This window comes from Bidens hawaiensis, unplaced genomic scaffold, assembly GCF_021521415.1.
Source record: "Bidens hawaiensis isolate Kalapana, Puna unplaced genomic scaffold, B.hawaiensis_p1.1 tig00049164_1, whole genome shotgun sequence".
Taxonomy (NCBI): domain Eukaryota; kingdom Viridiplantae; phylum Streptophyta; class Magnoliopsida; order Asterales; family Asteraceae; genus Bidens; species Bidens hawaiensis.
Window position 1 is genome coordinate 36,573 of NW_027506111.1, and position 15,665 is coordinate 52,237.

Sequence of the window (15,665 nt, forward strand, 5' to 3'; positions counted from 1 at the left end):
ATTTCAACCAAAACATTATAGATAACTATGTAATGTATATTTCAGTTAAAACATTTTTATATAGTTTTATGTTTATTTCAATTAAAGCATTGTAAGGTATATGATGCAGAGGCTGAGGAAAGAGTGTCCGAATGCGGAGTGTGGTGCCGGGACGTTTATGGCGAATCATTTTGATAGGCATTATTATTGTGGCAAGTGTGGGCTGACCTATGTTTGCCTGAGGTTTAAGTTAAACTTAATTTTGAATTTTGTTATTTGTTATATGTTATGGATGGATTTTGGATTTTGTTTTGGTGTTCCACGGCTAGTAACATTGCTACATTTGCATACGTCATGGGTCATGGCGCCCACATGCGCCACTGGAGGAAAATAAACCAAAAACCAAATTAACTGACTATTTGTAATCATTTATCTTTTGTACCCTCGGTTTATCAGCATTAATCAAGTCTAACCGTTTACATTTCTATACACTTTTAGCGTTTGTAACTTTGTTTCACGTATTTGTTGTTCTACACCTACATTTCATGTATTTTCACCTTCATTTCATGTATTTTTAAGCAAAAACTTAGCTTAATGTTGGTTTGATTATTAACCAAAAGCCAGTTCGTTAATAAAATTGGTTAATCGCATTTATTTGTAGTTTCAGTCTTGACCGATAACCACATTAGACCGAAACGTGCACACCCCTACTTTTACTTTAAAAGAGCTACCGATTCTTTCACTAAAGAGTTTCATGTTTCACTAGTTTTCTAGCAAGTAAAGTTTTTACATGTATGATCTTCAAAGTAATGGGCAGTTATCATAAACAAAAGGAAATTATTATATTCATACTCTCTGGATCTACAACACAAATATCTATCCAAAGCTATCCAAGTTGATAAACTTAAAGCATAATCACCAAAATTAATCAGTGTTTCTAGTAAAAGACAACATATTCTCTGAACCCATTACAAACCACTTGCAAAACTTATAGCAATACATTACATTCAGGAAAAGAAAACTATATACCAAGTACACTCAAGCACGAAGGGAAGCCGAAGGTCTGGGATAAGCAACCATTTTGCTCCCGATTTCATGCCCACATGACCGTGCTTTATTAGTAGTCGTGGGCTCCACATGTGGGTCCTTACACTCACGTTTCTCATCGTCTTGAAGTTGTTCTAATTCGGACACCACGTCATCCATACTTGGTCTCATTTTGGGTTCCATATATAGACATTGAAGTGCAAGGGTGGCTACTTTGAGGGCCTGGCCAAGTGAATATTGACCCTCGATTCGTGGGTCAAGAACTCGGAAGATTCTTCTTTTGTTGGTTAGACATGGTATGGCCCACTCGACTAGGTTTTGCTCACCAGGTAGTCGGTTTTTGTCTATTGCTTTTTTTCCTGATAAGATCTCAAGAAGAACAACTCCAAAGCTGTAGATGTCACTCTTTGCGGTTAAGTGACCTTTATGAATATATAAATAAAAGTTGTCAAACATGAACTGAAAAGAAAAGGAAAATTAAATATACTATTGAGGAGAGAGAGTATAATATATAAACCGAAAATTCATCCATTACAAGATGGGCGGTAACGGACCAAAATGGATTCTAGTTGAAAGAGGCCATAATTTTACATTAAATATAGATATGGGCAACTTCAACTCGCGTAGCATTAAACCAAAATAACTGAAACCCAAACAAAATCCGACAGTTTGCTATTACATTTTCATATAAACCGAACTTTTGGTTAGGTTTCAGTTTTGCATGTATCTAAAACCGAAGCGAACGCAATTCATAAATTTTCATATTGAATTTTGAATTTTACGTAATTAATAAGAATTTAATACATAGTGTGATCCAAATTCATTATTTTGGGCCAAATTTTTCTCGGCCAAAAAATTTCAAGCCCAAACAGCAAAAACCGAACAAAACTCTAAAAATTGATATTAAGTTTTTGGTTCAGTTTGAGCCCAAAACCAACCCAAACCACCTCATGCACACCCCTAAATTGACCCGTTCCCATCTGGCTACTTTTTTTAGTTGATGAATTTGAGCTAAGAACGCAACTTATTAACGAGAAAACGAGTCACATTGGTACCTATACGTAAAACAAACTAGTTAAACGTACTACAAGGAAAATTAAATCCTAGTAAAAACATACCTGTGGATAGATATTCTGGAGCAGCATATCCATATGTTCCCATAACCCTAGTTGAAACATGGCTTTTATCACCAGTGGGCCCATCTCTTGCCATTCCGAAATCAGATAGTTTTGCATTGAAGTTCTGTTAATCATATTAACAAACACAATACACGTAATCACATCATCGTGTTTTCTAATAACATATAGGTCTTAAATGAGTAAGATTTAAAGGTTCATTAAAATAGACATACTGAATCAAGTAGTATATTTGAAGTCTTGAAGTCGCGGTATATGACCATAGTTTCAGCATTGTGAAGAAAGGCGAGACCCCTTGCAGCGCCGAGAGCAACTTTCATGCGAAGTTGCCATGAAAGTGGTTGGAAGAAAGAACCTCCTGTTTATTCACATTTGAGTGATATGATTAAATTTCATTTAGAGATTTAGAGGTGGCAAGATGGGTCAGATGGTTAATTATATGGGTTCAAGTTAAGGGGGTGTTTGGGATTCCTTATTTTTCTCTCCTTATAACTTATGAAATTGAATAAGTCCTTTTTTCTTCATTTTAGTGTTTGGGAAGTTATAAGAACTTATGGGTTTCTCCTTATTGATAAGGTTAAAAGATGGGTTTTAAATAAGTTGGGAAATCCTAACTTATCTCCTTATATGTTTTAAAATACCCTTTCCACCCTTATTCCAATTCATTTTACATCAATAAGTTAAACCAAACACTTTTTAAAAAATAACTTATTGACTATATTAATCCAAACACTTTTTTTAAAACTCCTTATCAAATATCACAAGGCCTTTTCTACTTTTCACAAAAAGTTCTTTTCACCTTAAATAAGGAATCCCAAACACACCCTAAATCGAATCCATTTAAAGGAGCTGACAGCCTGACAGGACTGGGTTGGCTAGCAAACACTTTTGAAGTTAATTTTTTTACGCTTTCTTTGAATGATGTGTTAAATATGAGTAAGAAAAACGATAATTATCAAAATCTTTGAAAAAACTTTTTGACTTGTCAACCCATTTGGATGCTTATTTAGCTGTTTTTTTATCAGGCAACCTTTAGCAACCATGTTACGCTTTATTACTGGTTGTAGGCTTGTAGCAAGTTAGCAACAATTGACATGTTTAACCAGTAGCAGTCACTTCTTTGGCTGATTTTCCAAAACTGACTCACTTGTCATTCTTATATATGTATAAGTCATTTGGCATCTTACACGAAATTTAATAATTATTTTAACAAAACATCATTTTGTTTAAACTAACGAATTTATCCTTTGTTTCTCTCCTCATAAGCATTTCTTGCATATGTGACATCTGATGTGGCTGAGATGGAGTCAATTCAAACAAAAAGTGTCAGATCAACCGATTATTGACTAAATCAGTTAAAATAAGACTGGTTGCTAAAAACTGTAAAAAAATGTAAGTGAGTTTCTATATTGAGCCTATTTTGAAAGTTTAAAGTTGGTCACAAAAAAAAAAAAGAAAAAAGAAAAAATGAAGCCCCGATCCTTTTTTCGTGCAGTTTGACCCTTTTTATTTTAATACTTTAAAGATAAATGCAACCCAATTCGACCCTTTTCAGAAATCATACTAAATGTTTCAAAAACGCCACTTTCAAACTGTAAAGTAAAACATGTATAAATATAAGAAACATTGTTAACTTACTTCTGAATAGATGATTCTCCATGCTACCCTTTGGCATAAACTCGTATGCCAAGAGCCTATGATCATCTTCTAAGCAATAACCAAGTAATTTCACAAGATTAGGATGCCGTAATTGTCCAAGATAATTTATTTCCGCCTGCACAAGCCCAATATTCATTTGCTGAGAAGCTAAATAATGTCACCAAAACAATGGCATATTCAAAGATATTGGATAATGATTGAATAAGAATACAAGTTTGTTTTGCTTAAATTTTCCGGTTTTTCTATTGTAATAAGTTAACCTACATATTACACCCTTCTCTTCTAGTTCTCCAATTTGTGAATATTCAACTCTGGTTATATTTTATTGTTTCAAAAAGACCAAACTACCCTCCTCTGCTTTTCCCCATACTTTTTTGTCAACAATTCTACAATATAAGTAAATAATTACTAAGCATCTCCAACTTATGCATCAACATCAAACATTTACAGCGTTTTGGTGTAAAAAACATATTCATATAATACGCTTACACCAAATCCCTATCGACTCCAATGTATGCAAAAGATTTTACACTAGATAATTTAGTTTCACACATTCCTTTATGACAAGTAAACTCTTGTATTCACAAACATAATAAGAAATACTTTTACTTTGATCTCATATATATTAACTATCGTCATAAATCAAAATGTATTTATTTATTATTATTTTTTTCAAAACTTATTTTAAAAATATAAAAGGTCTTAATATAAACTTTAAAAAAATCGAATAGATAATATCAAGAAAGTGAAAAGAACTAACCAACCACTCCTTGTGTCCCTGAAATCCTTCTTGATTCAGCCTTTTTACAGCAATGACAATACCAACTCCAGGCTTTGAAGCCGCAAGCGAATGCTCGTCGACCCACCCTTTAAATACCGAACCGAACCCACCTTCCCCAAGAACACTATCGGGACGAAAGTTTCTAGTGGCGTTTTTAAGCTCATTGTAAGTGAAGCTTCTTATATTAGATGACTGCAATATTTCACCTTCACTTCGAGGCGTCTGCGTTTGAGAACCACTTGAAACCTTGCTACTTAATGTACTACCTCCATTCTTTTCTCCAGTTTTAGATATATAACCTATATATACACAATTAGTTTGTTGGTTTAGTAAACTAATAGAATTTGATAAGTAGGGGAGCAAACGAGCCGCGCTGCTCATGAGCTATTCAAGATCAGATCCATAAAAAGCACAACACGAGCCTGAGCCTCGAATAAAGCTCCTTTAGTTATCGATCCTGAGGTCGAGCCTTGTGTGTTAATTTCATACTACACAACCGAGCTCGAGTCGAGCTTAGGATCGTTTAAGGTTTTCTCAAAATATATTAAACCAAATCTTTGATTAAAACTTAAACATCACTATTTAAGGTTTTATAAACATAATAAAAACTGTATATAAATAAATTAATAAATAATAAACAAGCCGAGTACGAACTTGAAAAATTGAGCCGAACTCTAGCTTTAGAAAAAAAGCTAATAACGAGTTGAGCTTGAGCCAAGCTTTGGCTCGTTTAAGGTATTGCACACGAGCTTGAGCCGAGCTTTACTCTAGTTTAAACTTTAAAGTTTTCTCAGAAGTATATAAAAATAATAAAAACTGTACATAAATTAATTAATAAATAAATATTAAATGAGCCGAACTCGAGTTTGAAAAAACTACTCACGAACCGAGCTCGAGTATTTATAAAAAAAGAGGTCGAAACAAGCTGAGCTCAAGCTCTCATAATTCAAAACAAGCCGAGCTTTGACTTGCTTTAGGTACTGCACACGACCTAGGCTCGTTTAAAGTTTTCCCAAAATATAATAATAATAATAATAATAACTTAATAAACGAGCTCAAGCTCTAAAAAAACAACTCGCTTAAGAAAAAGAGGTTAAAACGAGCTCTCATAAGTTAAAACAAGTCTCGTTGTTTACACGTAAATGAATAAGAAATGATGATTATTATTATTATTATTACCAGTGGAAACTGATTTAATCTGAACGCTCCAACAAATCCCCATCAGAAAGGAAACCCTAAAGTAATTTAAATCACGAACGAAGGAAGCTTATAATAAGCTTTCGCTTGCATTTAAACCCTACAAATACATATCGTATGTATTCCGAATGAATCAATCAAATCAAATCCGATCTTTCGAGATAACAGCAGCAATAATAATAATAATAATAATAATAATAATCATCCTTCTCGGATCTGACGCGCTTTAACTCGAAATCCGAAGGAGATTGATTCAGCTTCCGAGCTTCAACAATAATAATCAGTTTGTTGGTTGAATGATGAAGAGATAAATAAAATATGGATTTAATTATTTATTTATATAAAGATGTTGGTTGTTGAGATTGAAAGTTGGTTGACTTGACTTTGAGAAGAACGAGTAGTCACTAGTAGTGAGAATGAGCAATTTACGTAAATAATCCTCCAACTCAAGGCATATATTATTATTATTATTAGTCCTTGAAGTTTTATTTGAAATTACGGTTTCTGTTGTTTGGTTATTACGAGAGTGAGCCGGGGTATTTACTTAATTATTATTTGGAAAATTGGAACGGTATGAAGGGAAGACACGTTGCTCGGTATCTTCTAATCGCTAGCCTCTATCCCAACCGTTCGACTAGCGTCTATCAATTTTTACAACACTATTAATATAGGTGCAAATCATACAATTGAGTTTGACTTATAAACCTTTAATCTTTTTTGCCAGGGTAAAAACTTATTAAGTTGATTTTCAAATATTATATATCTACTTCTTTTACTGTTTTTATAATGACATGCTATGTCAAATACAATTATTTGATGGTATATCAAGACCTTAATTTCTTTTCAAATAATATTTAACGATACAAGAACAAACGATAGAAATAATAAAATTTAGAAAATGTAGAACTTGTTAAGTGTTACGAACCGTGTTCGTTAATCAAATGGTACAAGAAAATAGATAGAAACCAGATAGAAACTAGAGACTTTTTGGAAGAGACTTTGGTTAATCAAATCATAATATTTTCATTCATAATTCATATGAAAATTACATAGTCTTTTATAGGCATACAAAGAAACTACCAAATTATCCACTAGACCATTATACTAACCATGATCTCCTAAACATAATAAACAAACTACTAAATTAACTAACAACTAAATTAGTGAAAAAACAAACGTGGGTAGGCACACATCATTAAGTTGCACTTATTACTCATTAGATACGCATATTACAAGTTAAAATATGATGTTTATAACTGATGATAATACAAGAACAAAATATAGAAATAATTATGATGAGGGGCTGGTTATGTAAGTTTCGTAAACTGCAGGCTTTTTAAGTTATTTATAATAAAATTTAGAAAATGATGGAACTAAGGTTGACTACAAGTCAAAGTAGTATATTACCTTCAATGGAAGCCAGGTGTGCAAAAGTTAATATTAAAAGAGCTTTGTGGCATGTGCTTTTCAAAGAATAATTATTTCATATTCTTCTAATTAAACGGTTAAAATATATGTTTACATCCAAACTAACTATCATACGTAATATTTCCATATATTAAAAAGTTACAGTTAGTAAATTGTTTTTTTTATCTTAGAACAATTGTAAGTTACAGATATAATGAGGCACATGAGTACATCTAACTCTAGAAGTGAATTCTATTGACTGTAAATCCTATGTGGGCTGATGGTTGAAAAATTCGCGCTTAAGCACCGATTAGTCGCTAATTAATCATCATTTGGTCAAAATCGGTCAAAATTGAAATTTAATATCTAAAATTTGATGTGTACACACACGCACACATGTTTATACACACACACATATGTAAATCTCGATTAATCGCTAAACCCCTACCCCACCGCCCGACTAACGCCTAGCGAGTTCTACGACACTGGTTCCGCTTAAGACCACGAGCATGATAGTTTGAGATGAGCAAACAAGTTACAATCACTACAATTGGTACTTGAGCTACCATGTAGCCTCCATGTTGATGTGGTTCTTCAATCAGCCGGCGTATTCATGATATGAGTTGATGTGGTTCCTCAGTTCATCCATGATTTGAGATCAAGGCAAATAGTACAGGTAGCATTGTATTAGGTTCAATTCGAAACTGTAAAACTAAAACTATCATATCCCGTCAACAGTTCGAAATCATGGTCAGCTTTTTTTAAAAAAAATTCGATCGGTCTGATTAGAAAATTTAGAACCATACCAACCAGTTGTAACTTTTTATATACATTGACCTTATTTTAAGTTGGTTTGGTACAAACTCTAAAACCAAACCGAAACCAATCAATTAGCAACGGCTGAAACGCTTTGGTTTGGTACGGTTTAATCTTCAATAATGTAATTTTAGCTTAAAATGGTCAAAAGCTATTTGCTTTCTGTTTGACCTAAAAACCATCAAAACCTGACTCCAAAATGTAGAACAAAATTATTATCTAAGAGAAACATCATCATATAACAAAACAATCAAATTAACTCTGTTACAAACTTTAGACAAAGCTTTTAAAAAGTAACTGGAATACAACCAAACATTATATCAGTAGACACGTTTGCTACCAAAATCTCGGCACACAGAGTAGAGCAAAAGCTCGCAGCATCCAAGATCCACATGCGATTATGCCTGTTACAAAAGGTTATAAATAAGAAGATACAATACGACACAAAAACAATTAATGTCTATTTACGAACCTTGTTAGCGATGTTGTTCGAAAGCCAATCGAGACCCTCGTAAAGTCCTTCCCCTGAAGTTGCGCAAGTGCTCTGGATGTACCTGTTAAACAACCCAACCACCGCCAATGAGGTTAATATATGATGGAAAAACGGTATACAACAAAGTAACAAACACGTTTCTGTCCATTTTTTAATTATATAAATTACTTGTTACTGCTATTATGATTGCAAAAACAACCAATATTATTACCAGTGGCGTTGTCGGAGGGAATGGAGGCCAAGCTTATCAGTAATCTCAGCAGCATTCATTGCATTTGGAAGATCTTGTTTGTTAGCAAATACAAGCAAGACTGCATCTCGAAGCTCATCCTGTATTTAAAATTGTACAGAAATCTAGTCATATAGTAGTTAAGTATAAAAACGTACTTGCGAGGTGATTTGAAAAATTTTGCTACATTTTAATAAAAAAACATATATGATATGCCACATAAGTTAAAGCCAACTTATAACAATTTACCATATCCAAAGCCAACAATTTGTTATAACTAAAAATAATAATAATAATAATAATAATAGTAATAATTAAATTACCTCGTTCAACATCCTGTGCAACTCATCTCTTGCCTCAACAACTCTATCCCTGTCGTTGCTATCAACCACAAAGATAAGACCTTGAGTGTTCTGGAAGTAGTGCCTCCATAATGGACGAATCTGCACATATATTAATTTATAAATATGACTCTTATAAGATAAACATCCATGAATTCAAACCAAAGTCAAAAGTCAAACAATATTCCTACCTTGTCTTGGCCCCCAACATCCCAGACTGTGAAGCTGATGTTCTTGTACTCCACAGTCTCCACATTAAACCCTGCAAAGAACCACATAGTATCACTGGTGAGAAACATCAAGTTACACTTTATACAAAACTGAGATAATAAAGTATCTAAAATTAATTAACTATTTCCCACAACTATAACTATTATGTTGTTTTATGGCCTATTATAGATCAAAAGTACCAAAAGTTTGTCCTCTAAATGGAATTTACATCCTAGTCTTTACCAAGTAAAACCATATATCTACTATCTACTATATAATAACGTCGAGTCATGACTAATAAAATACTATGAACAAATTCAGTAATAGACTAATAGTATTCCAGGTTTCTTATCAAAATATGAATAAAATTATGTCATTTGAAGAAAACTCTGCCATCCTGATCCACATAAAAATTAGTACTCCCTCTGTCCCTCAAGTGTCATGGTTTGAAAAACACAAAATTTAAGAAAGTTTTAATGATTGTACTTTTTTTCTTAACAAATTACTATAATGTCCTTGACATATATAAAAAGACAAAATTTGATAAAGTTGAATGATTGCATGTTTAAGGGTAAATTTGGAAATTAATTAATAAAGTTTGAAAGTGGACATTTGTAATAAGACAAACTAAAAAGGAAATGTTGACACTTTCAAAGGGACGGAGGAAGTATTACTTATTACTGACAAAAAATATAGGATTTCAACATATCAGGCCAATGGCAAAAGTCTGATTCAACAGCAGAACACAATAGCAACTAAAACGATTCCAGCACATCAGGTGATAGGAATCATACTCTAGTTTTAGTCATAATTGTCATTTGTCTATTTTGGGAAGGGGTTAAGTGTAATTATATTTCTATAAATAGGTATCAATAGCTAATAGAGAGGGAGAGTATGTTTTAGGTTTAAGATGGCATTGCCATGGCTCCCGTGTATGCGGTGAGAGAGGGCTAGGCCCGGGAATATCTTGTAATCTTTCTTTACGTTTATAATAATATAACCGTTCTTCCTTTTTATCCCTACTATCTTCTCTAAATTCAATATATAACATATCAAACCCTATCATTGGTCCGACCTGCCTTTGACCTGCCATTTTATTCAGTCAATCATGGAAACCCTAAATCAGCAAGCTCGTCTGGATATTCATGAACAACAGATTCAGCAACTTCAGTCGGATGTAACTGAGATCAAGGTCTCTCCACTTTAATTGCAGATCGGGAGGATTCAAGGGAGTTTCGATTGGTCTTTTTGGCTTGGATGAAGTCGCAAGAGAAGATGCACGTAGATGGCTCGTCGAGCTCTGGACATTCGGTTTTGGATTTCACTTCGTCCGGCATCAGATCTGACTCGCCGGCAATCCTTAGGTCACCTGGGTCGGGAGGCAATTTCGGTGAGGTATTTCCCTATTCTCATCCCAAATTCGTTTCCAATAGGAATTTTGGTCCCAAATCCGCTTCCGATGGGGATTTGTCTGGTGGTATTCCATCTGTTATAGCTCAATTAGAGGCGCTCGTTTCCAGATCTGAAAACCGCTTGTGTGGCTATGGACATTTGATGTCGACTGGTCATACAGATTCACGTTCTTCAAGTTATGATTTTCAATTGCCCACTCCAGCTCCATTGAAGGCAATAATTTCCAGATCTGAAGAACATGGCTGTTTGATGTCACATAGTGATAATAGAGTCATGACGGACAACTTACAGGGGAAGTTGGGTTCAGGCATAGTGGTGGGCCACGATGTGGAGCTGAAAACTGTTGTGGGCCGATACTCCCCAGATCTGGGCCCGTTTTATGGGGGCATTCAGTTTGTCACTCAGGTTGCGTTTTCCTCTTTTGCTTTGATTGTTCCAGCTGTTTTCAAGGTCATTCAAGTTAGACTCACTCAAATTGTTGGTTGCCATTACTGCCTTGTGGAGTTCCTTGGGCCTGCATTCAAAATTGGCGATAGACGCCTTGGTTGGAAAGGAGGCACACTTTGGATCACTCGTGCTGACCGGATTCTGTCTTTTGGCACGTTTACCTCTATTGGACTTTTCTTTGCTAGAGAACTACCGGGCATTCAGTGGTGGTACAAGCATGCCAGTTTTGTTATTGTGTTAAGTATTGGATCATATCATTTGTGGATGGTGCATGGGCAGGGTCGACCACCTGAAAACGCTCTCGGGGAAGCCTCCGCTTGGTTATCAAGTCAGTTGTTCGTTCCAGTCTTGAGGACAAGACTGTTTTGAAGGGGGGGAGTAATGATAGGAATCATACTCTAGTTTTAGTCATAATTGTCATTTGTCTATTTTGGGAGGGGGTTAAGTGTAATTATATTTCTATAAATAGGTATCAATAGCTAATAGAGAGGGAGAGTATGTTTTAGGTTTAAGATGGCATTGCCATGGCTCCCGTGTATGCGGTGAGAGAGGGCTAGGCCCGGGAATATCTTGTAATCTTTCTTTACGTTTATAATAATATAACCGTTCTTCCTTTTTATCCCTACAATCTTCTCTAAATTCAATATATAACATATCAAACCCTATCATCAGGATGATTAAACAAGACTTTAAAAGTTATCAATAACTCATACACGATGATCCTGATGCTAATAGAGATGCAGCATAACAAACATAAACATTTGGATCAAAATTAATGCACGAAGGGTTTATTCAATTCAATAGATAGAAAATGTTATATGCATTACTAATTGATCTATGAAAGAAATGACATACCAATGGTAGGAATTGTTGTCACGATCTCACCAAGCTTGAGCTTGTACAAAATGGTGGTCTTACCAGCTGCATCGAGACCAACCATCAAGATACGCATCTCTTTCTTGGCAAAGAGCCGGCTAAAGAGTTTGGTAAATGTTAGCCCCATTCTTTGCTGATGAAGATCCCTACAAATCAAACCAGTTCATATAAAATTATAAATACCTTAAATTTGCATCATGCTGCAACAAGAAAACCAAATTGTAAAACAAATATTAACAGACTGGGTTTAAATATATTGGATCTGAGGATGTAAATCAGTATATGCAAAAGTAACACAACAGTAGATTACTTACAGGAGTAATCGCTAGCTGTATTTAGATCTAAAATGGATTACAACATTAGCAATCATATATATATAGTGTTGGAAGAATCAGAACAAAATCGCTGACTAGTCAATAGTAAGATGTCAACAAACTAATTTTTAACTAACCGGTCAAATTAGTTGCTAATTGGCCTATTCGCCCCTAGTTGCGTCTAGTCGGACCAAATCACCCCTAGTGACCAAATTGCCGGCCAAATTTCGCCCATACACTGTAAATTACATATAAAAATGTATGCGTGTGTGTATAACTGAAAATTGCATATAAAAATTCCAATCTAATTAATCCCAAATAATACCCCACCGGTCGGCTAGCGCCTAGTGAGTTCAAGTGTTCTAATTCACTGTAATATACATAGCAGAATCAAAACTTAAAATCACAAAAAAAAAATTCCTAACATACAAGCACACACACAAGCTAAGCAATTAATGCGAAAAAATTTCAGATACCGATCTCGACCGATAATTGAGATATCGGTTATCGCGGTGGGATATCGGTAATTTAATATCACGCAAAATTTATATATATAGCAGTTTAACACTAACAATTCAGTATAGTCTCCTACTACTAACAAACTATCCTTTTGCAACTTGCAAAACACTAACAATTGTAGCAAGTAGGAACTGATTAAGATTTAAGACTCAGAACACTAACAATAACACACTAAAAGTTGAAAAATAAGACTTAAAACACTAATATCGATCAAATATCAGTCAATATTGCCGATATTATCGGTACCGATATTCTGACTGATATTTCACATGAAGACTGATAACCAAGATACCGATCGGATCTGAATAAAACCAAATGAACTAAACCTAACGGATCTCAAAGCTACGATCTAATTTCAATCAATAACAGCTCTACATAGTAGATCTACCTATGTAAACAACACGCAGATCAACAACATACAAATCCACAGCATATAGATCATATATATAACGTAATTGTAAGTAATTGTGACCTAATTATTCAATTGCACGAAGATTAGCAACAATAAGTGAGATCTGATGTCCGATTAACAGAAATTTGAGAGTAAATTGTTATATAATTGATTGAAATGAAGATTCGATTTACCAGAAAGAAATAAAGCTTTTGGGGATCGAGGAGTGAAAGGCCAACGAGAGAAAAGAAAAAGGAGGTGGTCGAATATTATATACGTGGAGGAGATGGGATTATTAAATAAAGCTCAAACTTAGGTTTGAACGTTTATTATTTATTAATTAATATAAGTTTTTAGTTATTTACTTATTTTTATATATTTCAAGAAGTATCTTAACTAAGCAAGCTTGGCTCGTGTTCGTGTAGTATATTAAACGAGACAAAGCTCGACCCAAACTCAGACGTACAATATGAAATTAATACATAAAAGTCTGAAAGAGGCAAAACTCTCGACGAGTCTAAACAAGCTTTAATACAAGGGTCGAGCTCGGACTCGACAACTAAACAAGCTTTATTTGAGGATTGGGCTCGAAAAAGTTCGACTCGTTTTGAACCTTTTTTATAGATCCGATATCGAGTAGTTTTTGAGCGGTCCGGTTCGAGAAAGCGGGCCACACTGCCTTCTTATTTTCTTTTTCTGTTATTATTATTTTTATATGATGTGAATTATAGACTATGCTATACAATATACTCCTAGATCACACTATTGTATAACTTGATGATCATTTTATCACCGATAATGTTATTCGTTTTCATCCAACTTTTATTAACCATGCGTATTCTAAACAACTTCCAGTAAAATCTCATAAAGGGCTTTGCCCGTTTAATAGTAACTTTTTTTGAACGGTCGTTTAGTGTGTATTCTAAGGTAGCTAAGTAACTTCTAGTCGAGCTTAAGCTTGTAAACTGTTTTTAAAAGGAATTACCGAACCGAGCATGAGTTTAAATGAAGCAACTCACTAGCCGAGCTTTCGTAAGTAAAACCAAGCCATCTTCAAGCTTGGGCTCGTTTATGTCACTAGAAGAGGTCCAAGTCTTATTTTCAACCAGACCCAGTCACCCAACACTAGACCAGTAGGCCATACATAGGGATGGCAAAAAAACCCAAACCCGATGGGGAAAACCGAAACCCGCCCCGAACGGGGCGGGTTCGGGGACACTTAATCGGGGACGGGTCCGGGTTCGGGTTTTCCCCGTTTAAGTTAATCGGGTTCGGGGCGGGTATGGTATAGCCTGTACCCGCCCCGTATACCCGCCCCGTATACCCGTTTAAAACCCGTTTAATTAAATATAATTTTTATATTTATATATAATATATTATTTATTATTTATTTTCCCAATAAGGCTGCCTAACCCATTTTCCCGTATACCCGTTTAAAACCAGTTTCCTACTTTCCCATTTGGCCATTTACCCTAACCCTAGAACAACCTCCGAGGCATATTGCCAAACTATTGAATATGATTGTGACGATGGTATTGAGGTAATACATATATATATGGTTTATCGTTTACATTTTAATATGGTTTAACATTGATTCTTATATAGTTTCCAATTAATATGTTAATGTTTGATTATCATAGCAATCCGGCGTGACAAGTGTTTGAATGGTTGAATGGGTGCGGTATGGACGTGTAAGAAGGATCAATCATGAAGTTAATTTCCGTTGTGATGGGAGAAATAAACATTTTTATGTATTAATAATGTCTTTTGTATGTGTAATGTGTTTGGATATTGAACTTTTTGTGTATTAATATTGTATTGTAATTTTGTATCATTTTCTTACAATCGGGTTTTAAACGGTGAACCCGACGGTTAAATGGGGATCCCCACGGGGAATTTAGCCCGTTTAAAAACCATTTATGCTAGACGGGTTCCCCGAATACCCGCGGTTTTCCCCGAATCCCCGATGGGGATTCCCCGTTTAGTCCCCGCGGGTTTTTAGACGGTTTTGGTAATGGGTTTTATAAACCGGGGCGGGTATGGGATTGGCATTCCCCGCCCCGTTGCCATCCCTAGCCATACATTACCTTTTTTGTGAAAAAACAAAACAAAACAAAAACAACAATTCGCCATCCGTGGGACTCGAACCCACGACCACGTGGTTAAAAGCCACGCGCTCTACCAACTGAGCTAGAACGGCTCATGTTAGGACAAACTTTTCCAACCTATTTATGTATATATTATCATAAATGGAAAATTATTACTAATCACATATACAAGTCATTAAAGTTTTTTATTATGGTAAATGTTTTGTTATATGCAGCATACCTCATACTTTTATATTATATGTAACCCATCGTCACGCCATAAAAATATGATGGCATGCAACATGTAATCATATTAACCGTTA

General features: G+C 34.8%; 2 protein-coding genes and 1 non-coding gene across 3 annotated transcripts; all 3 read right to left on the bottom strand.

The window, feature by feature from the left end:
• Positions 1–1,017: 1,017 nt before the first annotated feature.
• Positions 1,018–6,135, bottom strand: LOC143616734 (putative serine/threonine-protein kinase PBL10). The gene is made up of 6 exons (XM_077089483.1): positions 5,782–6,135; positions 4,582–4,901; positions 3,801–3,936; positions 2,378–2,520; positions 2,145–2,268; positions 1,018–1,448 (listed from the first exon to the last, which is right to left on the bottom strand). Exons 1-6 carry the CDS (start codon positions 5,822–5,824, stop codon positions 1,018–1,020), a joined length of 1,197 nt encoding a protein of 398 aa, XP_076945598.1. The 5' UTR covers positions 5,825–6,135.
• Positions 6,136–8,223: 2,088 nt separating this feature from the next.
• LOC143616741 (ADP-ribosylation factor 2-like) lies at positions 8,224–13,543 on the bottom strand. The gene is made up of 6 exons (XM_077089488.1): positions 13,450–13,543; positions 12,011–12,177; positions 9,277–9,347; positions 9,068–9,187; positions 8,727–8,845; positions 8,224–8,576 (listed from the first exon to the last, which is right to left on the bottom strand). The coding sequence occupies exons 2-6, from the start codon at positions 12,156–12,158 to the stop codon at positions 8,483–8,485; spliced, it is 552 nt and encodes a 183-aa protein (XP_076945603.1). The 5' UTR covers positions 12,159–12,177; positions 13,450–13,543; the 3' UTR covers positions 8,224–8,482.
• Positions 13,544–15,382: 1,839 nt separating this feature from the next.
• TRNAK-UUU (transfer RNA lysine (anticodon UUU)) lies at positions 15,383–15,455 on the bottom strand. The gene has a single exon. It is a non-coding gene; the product is annotated as a tRNA-Lys (tRNA).
• Between the last annotated feature and the right edge of the window lie 210 nt (positions 15,456–15,665).